At 49.2% G+C, this 12064-nt stretch overlaps 1 protein-coding gene across 1 annotated transcript; it reads right to left on the bottom strand.

Annotated features, from left to right (window-relative positions):
* Positions 1-9016: 9016 nt before the first annotated feature.
* Positions 9017-11627, bottom strand: LOC140216621 (putative nuclease HARBI1). The gene is made up of 3 exons (XM_072287003.1): positions 11172-11627; positions 10940-11081; positions 9017-10419 (listed from the first exon to the last, which is right to left on the bottom strand). The coding sequence occupies exons 1-3, from the start codon at positions 11625-11627 to the stop codon at positions 10238-10240; spliced, it is 780 nt and encodes a 259-aa protein (XP_072143104.1). The 3' UTR covers positions 9017-10237.
* Between the last annotated feature and the right edge of the window lie 437 nt (positions 11628-12064).

Here is a 12064-nt window from a genome sequence, read left to right as displayed (position 1 = left end):
GTTCTTCCACTGAATTAGCAAATGTATCTAATGAGGAGCTGTTACTAATGGATTCACTTAGTTTATTCCACTCTCTTATCGCTAAAGGAAAGAATGAATTCTTAAAGCAATCGGTATGAAAAGAATGCTCATTGAGTGTTTGTGTGTTTTTATGCCGCGTTGGCCGTGTTTCATTTCTGGAGATGTATCTAGAGGTATCAATATTAAGCTTCATGTGTAAGAGCTGGTACATAAGTTTAGAACGGGCTCGTACAGCTCGGTTTTGTACTGTTAAAATTCCGGCTTTGTTAAGTAGTTCGGTGGGCGAGTCTGTTAATTTACGTTTATTGTATATATACCGTAGAGCTTTCCTTTGTACACCTTCTAGTTTTTTAATTAGTTGTTTAGTGTGTGGAAACCAGATAACATTTGCGTACTCAAGGACTGACCTGACGAAAGTTTTGTAAGCCAGAAGTTTTGTATCGGGTGGTGCTAGTCGGAGGTGTCTTCCAAGAAAGAAAAGGCGTCTCATTGCAGTTGCTGTAACATTAGTTATATGGGAGTTCCATCTGAAGTCATGTGTTAACGTTAATCCGAGGTACTTGTGTTCATGAACTCGTATTAGCGGCACGTCGTTAACGATATACATAAAGCTCAAGTTGTTGTTTTTTTTTTCTGTTGATTGAAAGAACAGCAGATTTCTTAGTATTGATGGTCATCTGCCAGTAGGCACACCAGTTAGACACAGCTTTCAAGTTGTTGTTTAATGTTATATGGTCATCATACGAGTTAATATTTCGATAAAGGATGCAGTCGTCTGCAAATAGCCTAATGTTTCCTGTGATTCTTGCGGGTAGGTCATTAATAAAAATTAGAAATAAAAGGGGAGCCAGAACGCTTCCTTGGGAGACTCCCGATGTTACCCAGGCTGTCTGGGAAATCTGTCCATTCACTTCCACAAACTGGGTACGGTAAGTAAGATAGTAGCAAATCCAGTCAATTATTAGTAATTAAAATATTACTAGGCTACAAAACCCTTCCAATTTTTTTCTTCCATATTTAATACAGCCAGCAATCATTAAACAGCTTTTACTGCACTAGCAATTCCATGAACACTGCAGGCGCATTTCTGCGTCGCCGTCGTCATGACGTTCCGTAAAGCGGGAGACACATGGTCCGACTCGGTGTCCGATCCGGCGTCCGACGCGCCGGAACGGCAGCCGGAATCGACGTGTTTTGCCGTGCCGAAGCGCCGGATCGGACGTCCGGCGCGCAGCAAACAGGGCAGATTTTCATCGTCCGACGCGTCCGGCAACCGCACCGTCGTCTGGCCGAAGCCAATGACAGCGCGGCTGGCATGTGACGTTGTCCGACGTTCCCTCCACGGAGGCGGCGCTGGCTGGCCGGTTTCTCGCAGTGTTCTTTATTTTCTTGCCTGCTGCAGTTTGTTTCCGACAAGAAATAGTTACCAGTTCAGTAAAATTATCTCGAACATGTGCCTGTTATGCAAAGCAGCGCCTAGTACACTAGCACTAAGCTACTGGCGAGATCGGGAGCCGTGACGCAAGAGCATTTCGCGGGCAGACATCCCACACCGACCGTCTGAGCGAGGCTGCTCGCTTCGCTTGCACGTCTGCCCTTCGCAACGACTGCGTCGAGTCAACCAACTGTATTTAATTACGGGCGACCCAAGTGTACAGTGTTAATTGTTTTGGCAAACAAGCGCTCTTCGACGAGCTCGGGTTGGATCGTGAGCGCCGTCTACCTAGCTAGGTCTACCGGCCCTATCGCTGGCTGTTAGCGGAGTCGTCAGTGGACAACGCGCCGTCGTGAAGTGTTCTGTCACTTGCAGAGGCATGATTTTATTGACAGAGTTCGTGTAAAGCGAAGCAGTGTTGTACATAGTTGTTCATATTGCGTTTCTCGACGTGGCTATAAAGTCAAGCTGGGGGGCTGGATCTGGGCGGAGCTTACGCGCCGCTCAATCTTTCGGATGCACGCACCGTGTGCCCCGAATCGTCGTATGCCGAATGCCGGAGCATGCGGCGCCGCACGTCGGATCGGACGCCGAATCGTACCGTGTGTCTCCCGCTTAAGGGTGAAAGCGTGCGAGGGTGAGCCGACGTACGCGGTTCAATCTCCCGTGCGCGGGCAAGGAACGCCGCCCAGATGCGTGCCCTCTCCTGTCGTGCGCGAGGCAGGTAGGCGAGGCAAGGGGGAGGGGCGTTCTTCTCCGGCGGTTGCTAGGGTGCCTCGATGTCCTCCTCACCCGCCACCCCGTAGATAGTGGAAACAACCCAGGGGTGCGATTTTGTAGAAATGACTTTTTTCATGCCAATGCCTTGTGGCGTGACGTCACCGATTTTGGAAATTGTGTATACGTAGGCACGACGTTTTCTTGCATCGTCCAATCAGAAGCTCCCTTCATTGGCCGGATGTTTCTTTCGTATTCTCTTCTCTTTTTCCGGGACTGTATAGCAAATTTGTTTTGTAAAACGGCACTTAATAAAAGCGGACTTCCATGCTGCGTAAAGCAAATTCATTTTGTTACATTACAACGCAAAAGCTGCCGCAGTCCAAAGAAATGCAAACGCAAGTGCTCTATTTTTGAAGTCGTAGCCACATAGTAGTCGGATGTGCATCCAATCCATGCCGTTGAGCGCTCGCAAAATGGCAGCCTTTGTTTACCTGTGAACAGCTGACAGCCCCTAGCGTGTCTGTCTGAACAGCTGACAGCCCCTTGCGCGCCCGTAATTGCGGCCCCGCCCCCGCCAGATACTGATTGAGGTGAGTAACTATTGCTCGTGTAGTGCTTGCATTGATTGTCGTGTGGTTTTCGCTGCATGTCTGACGTGTGATAATTTCTTCTTTAGGAAGGGCCAAGAAGAATTGTCCGTAGCCCCCGAGGTGAAACTTTCCAACATAGTGGATCGAGAACTGTCAAGGCATTTTCCATAGGGCACCACCATGACATAACGATAGCTTCGTCAAAGTTATCGCTGCATCGGTAATACTTCCTGCACTGATACGCTCCGAGAAAGAAGCTGCTACAACATTAAATGTGAGTAGTGACTTCACCTTTTTTTACATTAGTGGTATAAAAAGGCAGAAATAAGTCGTAGTGAGCACTTTATGCAAGCGCTTAGCATGGACAGAATGTTTGCCTCTAAAGTGTTTTTGACACAGAGCTGTTCTTCCTTGCTCCAGTTTATTTCTGTGAAAATCTAAGTTCATCCGCTGGTCCTCGCTCCCTGCTCGGTCGTGATGGAAGTGGACGACCCCGCACGTCTGCCGGCGACGGCGGCGTCAGCGGCGGCTGCCTCCAGGAAGCGGAACGGTCAGCAGAGCGACAGCGACAGCGAGGACACCCATGTCTACTCTCTCAGCAGCGAGGACACTTCCGATGACGACTTCCAGCTGGTGCAGAGCCGCAGAGCGAAGAGAAGAAACACCAGGACGTCCTCATCATCAAGCACGCAAACAGTAAGACACACGCAGAGGCCGGACGCCAATACCATCATATTCGTGCCCTTGCTTCCCACCGTCAACATGAAGCTACTCAACAGGCAATCTGTGTCGATGTCACTGGAAGCCCTGGTACCAAATGAAATATCGGACATTCGAGTCAACACTCGGTAAAATCTACTGGCGGTTGATGTCCAACATGCGGCTGCTCTGAACACTCTACGCAGCGTAACGGGCATCGATGGCATTCAGGTGCGCTCTTACATCCCTCTGGGATCTGACGTAGTCTGTGGCGTTATCTACGACGTAGACGTCGCCATCCTTAATAACGACTTGCCGATTCTTATCAAGCCGGCCAAAGATGAGGTCATTGTTGATGTCAAGCGGCTAGGCAGTTCACGCTGCGTGAAGATTGCATTCAAGGGTAAATATATACCCTCGCATGTTAAGGTGGGACACTTCAGACATGCAGTGCGGCCTTTCATTGCGAAACCTCTTCAGTGCCGCAAATGCATGAGACTGGGACACGTGAGCAGCGTCTGCGAAAATCAGGCAGCATGCCCCCGTTGCGCCGAGCCCCACGCTGCAGATAAATGTGGCGCGACTGTAATGAAATGTTCAAACTGCGGAGGGTCACACGAAGCTTCCTCGAGGAAATGCCCGCATATTAAGAAGGAAATGGCTATCTTGAAAGAGATGGCGAGAGATCATTCATCTCATCGCGAAGCAGCCGAAAAAGTCAGGAAGCGACGTTCCCGTCGCCGGCGCCCCTCAAGGAAGGCTGTTGTCTCTGCGACGCGCATGCCACTTCCTACGACACCTCCTCCTCCTCTGCCGCCCGGGCCAGACACTGTCGAAAGGACCGCAAAGAACAAGGCAACTGAGAAGACCACACCTGCAGAATCTTGGCCGGCTCTACCGAAACGACAGCATCCATCGACAGAATCACAGCAAAATTTTGCTGGACAACCCCCGAAGTCTACTGTCAGTGATTTGTGCGACCAAGACAAGCAGGTGGCTGATATGCTGCAATCGCTAATTAATACAATGCGCATCATACTGAACAAGCTGCAAACCCCAGCAGCTCGAAGTGCTCTGCAAATACTAGATGCACTAAATCCAGTGCTTGCTAGCATCGTTTAAGCATCATGGCTCGACCAATAGTCCCCTTCCGCACTGAAGTTAAAAGTGCGTCGATCTTTCGGTGGAATGCTAGGGGTCTAAGGACCCGCATAGCAGACTTTCGCCAATTCATTTTTACAAATCGCTTTCCCATACTGGTCATTTGCGAACCAAATACATCAACTCCACTCAGACTGTCCGGTTACGAATCTTTCGTCTCGTCCACATGCGGTGCGAGCACGAAAGTAATCATCTACATCCGCACGGACTTTACATATGTCGCTAACGCGGTAGAGCCCCACGACGACAACCAATATGTCTGCCTGAATATCCAAAAGAAAGATGTGTCATTCACACTAATTGGAGCCTACATATCCCCAGCGGGTCACTTTGACGGCGAACGACTCAAGAAAATATTACTGATGAACAATGGCCCCTGGGTTATTACAGGTGACTTCAATGCGCATCACCAGCTATGGGGAAGCACTAAAATTGATTCCAAAGGCAGGAGTCTCGCCTCCTTTGCTGCCGACCATGATTTGTGCTGTGTGAATGACGGCAGCCCTACGTTTTTGCGGGGCACCACCTATAGTAGCTGCTTGGACTTAACTTTGGTGTCACGGCGCTTTGCCTCGAGCGTCCACTGGTTTACGGACATTGAAACACATGGAAGTGACCATATTCCGACATACATAAAGATCAGAGAAGTTGAGCAACGCTCTTCTACTGTCTTGCGTATAGTTGATTGGACAAAGTTTAAGAAGGATATGGATGACGCATGTCGAGAAGGCCTTTCACACACTATCCAAGATGCAATCGCAGAGACATTGAAAACATCCATCTGCTCGCTCACAAGGTCAGCAAGGCGAACAGACTTGGATATGGAACTGGAGAGGCTTCGTGCGGAACGCCGACGGGCGGAGAGGAGGTATCGGCGCACGAAGTCCGTCTTGGATCTGAGGGCTTCACGACGCATACAGAAGAAAGTACAGCGTCGTATAGATAAACTGGATGACAAGCGATGGAAAACTTTCTGTCAGTCGCTTGATCCCCGAAAATCGCTCTCGCCCATATGGAGAACTGTTAGGGGACTTCGCTCATCTCCGCATCAAAGGAAGCCCTTTGCTGCTCTGGCCCTATACAAACTCCGCTCGCAACTTCAAGTGGCTGAAGAGTTCTGTGCACGGATTGCTGGGTCCGCGGCCACCATTACTGACGCAGCATTGAATGACATCCCTGAGGCACGTGTACCAGAAATGAACGTGCTCTTTTCACTCGAAGAGCTCGGTGCTGCGTTGGCGACCTGCAGGCGTTCGTCGTCACCAGGACCTGATGGCATCACGTATGCTGCCCTATGCCACCTTGGACATGACGCACGTGATGAGCTGCTCAGCTACTACAATGAGTCTTGGCAGAACGGCGCCGTTCCCAGACAATGGAAATCGAGCCGCTTGATCCCTATTCTGAAACCTGGAAATTCTCCGCTTGAGCTCTCATCATACCGTCCGATTGCGCTTTCGAGCTGCGTCGGTAAAGTGATGGAAAGAATGATTCTTGCTCGCTTGGAATGGTACCTAGAGCGATTCAACATCTATCCGGACGCCATGACGGGCTTTCACCGAGGTCGCTCGTCCATCGACAACGTCATTGACATCGTAACCTGGGTCCAAAATCAAAAAAGCCTCAAGCGCCTATCAGTGGCACTTTTTCTAGATATTAAAGGAGCATACGACAACGTCGCCCATGAGGCCATACTGAACTCGCTTGAGGCTGTTGGAGTTGGTGGCCGGATGTATCAACGGATTCGGGACTATTTAACTGAGAGGTACTTTTTCTTACAGATTGAAGACGGCCCAACTTCGGAACATTACATCAGGCGTGGTGTGCCGCAAGTTGGAGGGTTGAGCCCCATTCTGTTCAACCTCGTCTTGGTAGGACTAGCGGAGTACCTACCGCGGTCAGTTCACGTTTCAATATACGCCGACGACATTTGCATCTGCGCTTCTGCGGTGACCCGACCTCAGGTACGAGCCAGGCTTCAGCGGGCGGCAACCATGACGGCGTCTTATCTACGAGAACAAGGCCTCAGCGTGTCTACTGAAAAGTGCGCATTGGTTGGCTTTACGCGCAAACAAATGTCATCGTATCTTGTTTCAATCAATGGTCAAGCGGTATCCTATTCTAAGACACATCGCTTTCTGGGTGTAATCATTGACCGCAACCTCTCGTGGAGCCCTCACTGCGTCTATCTAAAGAAGAAATTGGTTGCCATTGCTCAGGTCTTTAAATTTCTCTGCGGCAGAAACTGGGGTACACCAGTCCGTTCTATGATGCAGCTCTACAGGGTACTGTTTCTTGGACTCCTACGTTACAGTCTACCAGTGTTGTCAAATGCATGCAAGACGAACTTTCGCGCCTTGGAGAGCATACAAGGTCAAGCCCTACGCACGTGTTTAGGGCTGCCTCGGTGCACGTCAACAGCAGCAACAATTGCCATCGCTGGGGATCATATGATCCAGACACACGTAGTGTTCGACTCTCTCAGAGCGCACATTCGCCATCTGTCAAGGATCCCCGACCATCATTTGACCTCCCTACCAGCCGAAAGACCTCAAGCGACCTTTTCACGAGTGATTAGCGCTCATCAAGAGTGCATACCGTCATCTTTTACACCGGCGACAAAGCCTTCATCTCCCCTGTGGTGCCTACGACAGCCTCAAGTGAACAACTGCTGGAGCAAAACCGGCAGGTATGTGTAAGGCCACAGATGTATATTTTTCTGCGTATGAAATTGATGAGCATATGACCTCTCTAAAAATTATATTAATCAGTGAACAAGCATAACGTATACGTGTAGTCCTGTGGTGATATCTTGTACACATTCGCGTGATATAACGTGTAAATATCTACGCAATTATGTGGCAAAAAGAAAAAAGTGGCGTTGAATTCAAGGAAGCAGGTATAGCAATGTAACACATCTTAATGGAATGCGACGGCACAAGTTTGATGGGCCAGAAAGATATTTCCAGTGTTTGAATATACAATGACAAGACAATAGCCTGCAAATGGGGATGAATGCAACACACGGCCTTGTTACTGAGCTTCTGTAATAAAACTAATTACACATCTTTGCTAACAGCACCACGAGGCCCACCTGCAGAGCCTGCGGCAGCACCACGAGGCCCACATGGAGAGCCTGCGGCACCTCGGGGAGGAGGTGGCGGGAATGCGGGAAGTGCAGTCGCAGCGCCTCGAAGTGGCGCGTCGGTCGCACGAGACCAACGAGCGCCTGCTTCAGCTGCTGCTAGCTGCACTGGGGCATGGTGGCCGCCAAGCCCCTCCCCCCTTTCAGGCCCCACATAATTAAAGGATGCAAAGGTAGCATAGGCAAGGAATTTGTAACTTATCTTAAAATTTGCTGATGTATTATTGATATGAAGGGCAAATATTGCTAGGTTGCAAATAAATAATTGCTGAAGTCACCCTTTAATGCAACCATAAGTAGCATAGCCGTTGCAGCATAAATTTTTTCTTCAAGGTTTACTTCAGCCATAAGAGCGTGCACACCATCAGGCTCACCTGCAAAAGTGCCTGTAGGGCTTGTGTGTGCGGGCATTCCGACTGTGGCGCTGCAATTTTGAGGTGCCTAGTTATTGTCATGTCAATTTAAGCACGACGCCACACTGCAAGTGTTCTACAATTTAATCCTTGTCATCGAATGGTGAAATTTTCAGGCCTTACTATAATGTCGAAAGCAACCTGTCAATATACACAGCAAAAAAGAAAAAAGTTATGAAAATTCCTTGCCTATGCTCCTTCTTTTCATTTGTAATGTTTATTTTTTGTTTGTTGCATATTTGTTTGTGTCACTACCTACTGAGCTGGAATGTCTCTTTTCTTGCACATCTGTCTCATTATCAAACATTTTGTTGTCATTCAGTAATCTTTCAGGTTGTGATACATTGTATTTTAGCCCTTGTGGTGCAATTTGTGTGTTATATTTATGCAGTTTGTCTTACTGAATATCATAATATGGCGCTATGGCTCTTTCAGTTTCAGAGCGCCACAACAGCATGTTCCTTTCACATGTAGTGATGTACCTATACATTTCGCTGCGATAAATATTCGGTTGGCGTGTGATTTAAGCACCTGCTCATTTCTGTTTCTGGTGCAGTTTAAGCCAGTTGTTATTACTGTGTACTTGTGCAGTGTACAACAGTTTTCTTAAACGATGCATGCCGTTACCTGTGATATATTATGATGCAAGAACAATGTGATCCAATATTTATCCCAACGTGTCTGTGATATGTTGCATAATGTCTCTACTACTGAGTACTCATTATTCTCACACTTCTTCAATGTAGAGACTGTCGCATGTGATGTGTGCATAAACAAGTGTATGTTGAAGGCTGAAATACAGAAAGGTGCAGTTTTCCTCTAGTGTTTTTATTTACACATCGCAACCACATTTCTAGTGCTAGCTTGCACTGTACAAATATTACTGTTTAACATTGCTGAGTTCTGCTATATACAAGTGAGGTCACTTTGTTGAAATCTATCAACTGCTCGTGCGTGCACACACTTCGCGGGAGCCACAGCGTTTGACATGTCGGATGACCAGTTGGACGGCATTTTCGTCACTCGAAAGGAACTTTGCCGTTGCTGCGAGACAAAATGGTGTAGGACCTAGAAGCTGCGCATGCAACAGCACGTTCCATGGAGCGGAAGGTGTGACGTGCACTGTACATCTTGGCTTCTGTGAGCTTCTCTGTGCTAGTAGAATGTGAGGAGACAGGCGCTTATGTCCATCAATGCGTAAGGGGATACGAGTAAGAATCAGGCTACATGCATCTAGATGACGACAGCAGCAACAAGCAAATTGTGGCAGACACTTTGAATATGCACTTATTTTTAGCTTGCTTTCAATCTCATATGTCACCTCTAACGATACTGTTTTACTTACTATAAGTGCAGGCTTTACATAACCCTTCACTACACAACTTTTATGTACCCACCGTGGTTGTTCAGTGGCTATGGTGTTAGGCTGCTGAGCACGAGGGATCGAATCCCGGCCACGGCGGCCGCATTTCGATGGGGGCGAAATGCGAAAACACCCGTGTACTTAGATTTAGGTGCACGTCAAAGAACCCCAGGTGGTCGAAATTTCCGGAGCCCTCCACTACGGCGTGCCTCATAATCGAAAAGTGGTTTTGGCACGTAAAACCCCATAATTAAATTTTTTTAACAACTTTACATTTCTCAACAAATCATGAATGCTTTGCATTACGCAGACATCAACTGCAATTTCACAGCATGAAATGCACAATGCAATTACTTAAAACTGTGCATGCACCTAGCAATGCTGACGCTGCTGTTGACGTCGCAGCTGCCGCCGCACGCTCCTCAAATAACGCATGTGCTACGCACGGGTTGTGCCAAACATGCCAATGACATTGTCGCGAACAGCCCGCCCTCTCAAGTAGTGCATTCTAGAGCCCGTGTTACGCGGCAGACTGTGTGGCATGGGGTCGCCGTTATTGTCAAGCTCACTACTACTACTGCCGCTGCTGCTGTCGTCATCACTGTCATCGCCTGACTCGTCGCCTTCAGAAAGGCGAAGGTTGTGCAACACAGCACATGCCGCGACAATGTTGGCTGCACGTTCCGGCTCTTAGAGGAGGGTGCGATATCGCTGAAGACAGCGGAAACGGCTCTTTAAGAGCCCAATGCACCTCTCCACTACGGAACGCATGGCGGCATGTGCTGTGTTGTACTGCCCCTCGGCTGTGTGCACTGGAGGATGGCCAGGAACCGGGGTCAGGAGCCACGGCTCCAAGGGGTAGCCACTGTCACCTGCACAAAGATGGAAATAGTACATTGAGTACTCCGCTGACGAGAGGCAAGTTGTCAACTGAGGAAAGCTACAGCATCATTCAACAAAGGTAGACTTCAGGGTTGCAAGTCCCAAGTAAAAGCATGAGTTGAGCATGTCCATACCCGACACAAACTCTTAAACAATTTACAAGTGCACTACTCGGTGCGTGCCACAAACAAGAAATCAACACTTGTTGGTGCTATCAGTGACAGAAGTAGCAGTAGCACTAATGTGTGTTCATTTCTTCTGCTTCTGGCAGTCACTGGGTGCAGAAAGCACTAATACGTGTTGCTTTCGTCAGCTCCTCGCAGACACATATTGTGCTTGTAACTTAACACTTCGAACATTGCCAATGGTGGCAGTCAATGTCTTAATTTTCTTTTTTTACTCCGGAATTACTCATGTTCTTGTGGTTTGGTTAAAAGTTTGGGTTGGAGCGGACACGGCGTTCTGCGCTGCTGAAGCGTGACTGCGCCAAACAAAATGTTTTTTTCTCACCGAGGAGGTATTCCCCGGCATTCACGATGCGCCCCGCTTGGAACCGCCGGCGCAACCATGTCGTCCGCCAGACAAAAGCGTCGTGGTCCGACCCCTGTCGCGTAGGGTCCAAGGCCAAGATTTTCATGTCCGCGTCGCAGATCTGAGGCAAAACGTAAACCAGAGAAAGTGTCCGTTGGCAAGAGCAACGTAACTTTCAAAAAGGATCGCAGAAAACGTGAGTTTTACTTACGAACATGCAGTTGAGGGCGTAGTATCCCTTGCGGCACATGAACACAGCCTTGCGCTCACCCTTGGGTGCGATAATGGCTATGAGGCTGCCGTCTACGCATCCGATGACGCCGGGGATAACGCCGCGCCGAAGGAAACCCTCCTTCACGGCTGCCTTTTCCTCGGCTGTCTTTGGAAAATGGACCCACTTGTTGAGGGCCCCTGCGTTCACGACAGCCTCTGCCACACGTCGCACGCACTCGCTCACCGTCGACTGCGACACACGGATCGTCTCCTCGCTCCCAACGGACGCTTGGAAGCTCCCGGTAGCAAAGAAGCGCAGCGCACACAACACTTTCCGCTCCACCGACAGTCCCGTCGCTCGCTCAGCTTCTAGTTCCCCCGCCAGTTCCTCGCACAACAACCGCACCGTTCCCTTCGAGAGGCGAAAACGCCGTCGAAAATGGTCATCCGGCATGTCAAACGCGTCGTCTCGCTCTCCCTGTTCACGTCGGCGACGGCGAAGAGCCACGGCCACAGCGATCAGAGGGGCGGCCATTTTTTTTATGCCTTCGGAAACGACGCTGCCTCTGGCCGTGCCGAAAATCCGTGCCTTTTGCTCCGCATAATGAGTGCGTCAACGTCACGATGACGATTACAGTTTTTGCGGGTTCCTGACGTCGCGTGATTGACAGACAAAATGGGCGCGGCCCGGTCATTTTCGACCAATGGCTGCTCAGTGATGGCGGCAAAAGGCATGGAAAAAGTAAGAGAATTCCTACAAAATCGCACCCCAGCACTCCTTCCTTTCCTTAGATCACTATCTAGACAACCGCGGCGTATCTCCTACGACTTTCGCCGCGGGAATCACGGACGCTGTTTGGCGGACGCCGTAGGGACGCGTTGCCGATGCTC

Source organism: Dermacentor andersoni, chromosome 3 (assembly GCF_023375885.2).
Source record: "Dermacentor andersoni chromosome 3, qqDerAnde1_hic_scaffold, whole genome shotgun sequence".
NCBI lineage: Eukaryota > Metazoa > Arthropoda > Arachnida > Ixodida > Ixodidae > Dermacentor > Dermacentor andersoni.
The sequence above is the reverse complement of the archived record's forward strand: the minus strand, read 5'-3'. Positions and strand labels throughout refer to the sequence as shown.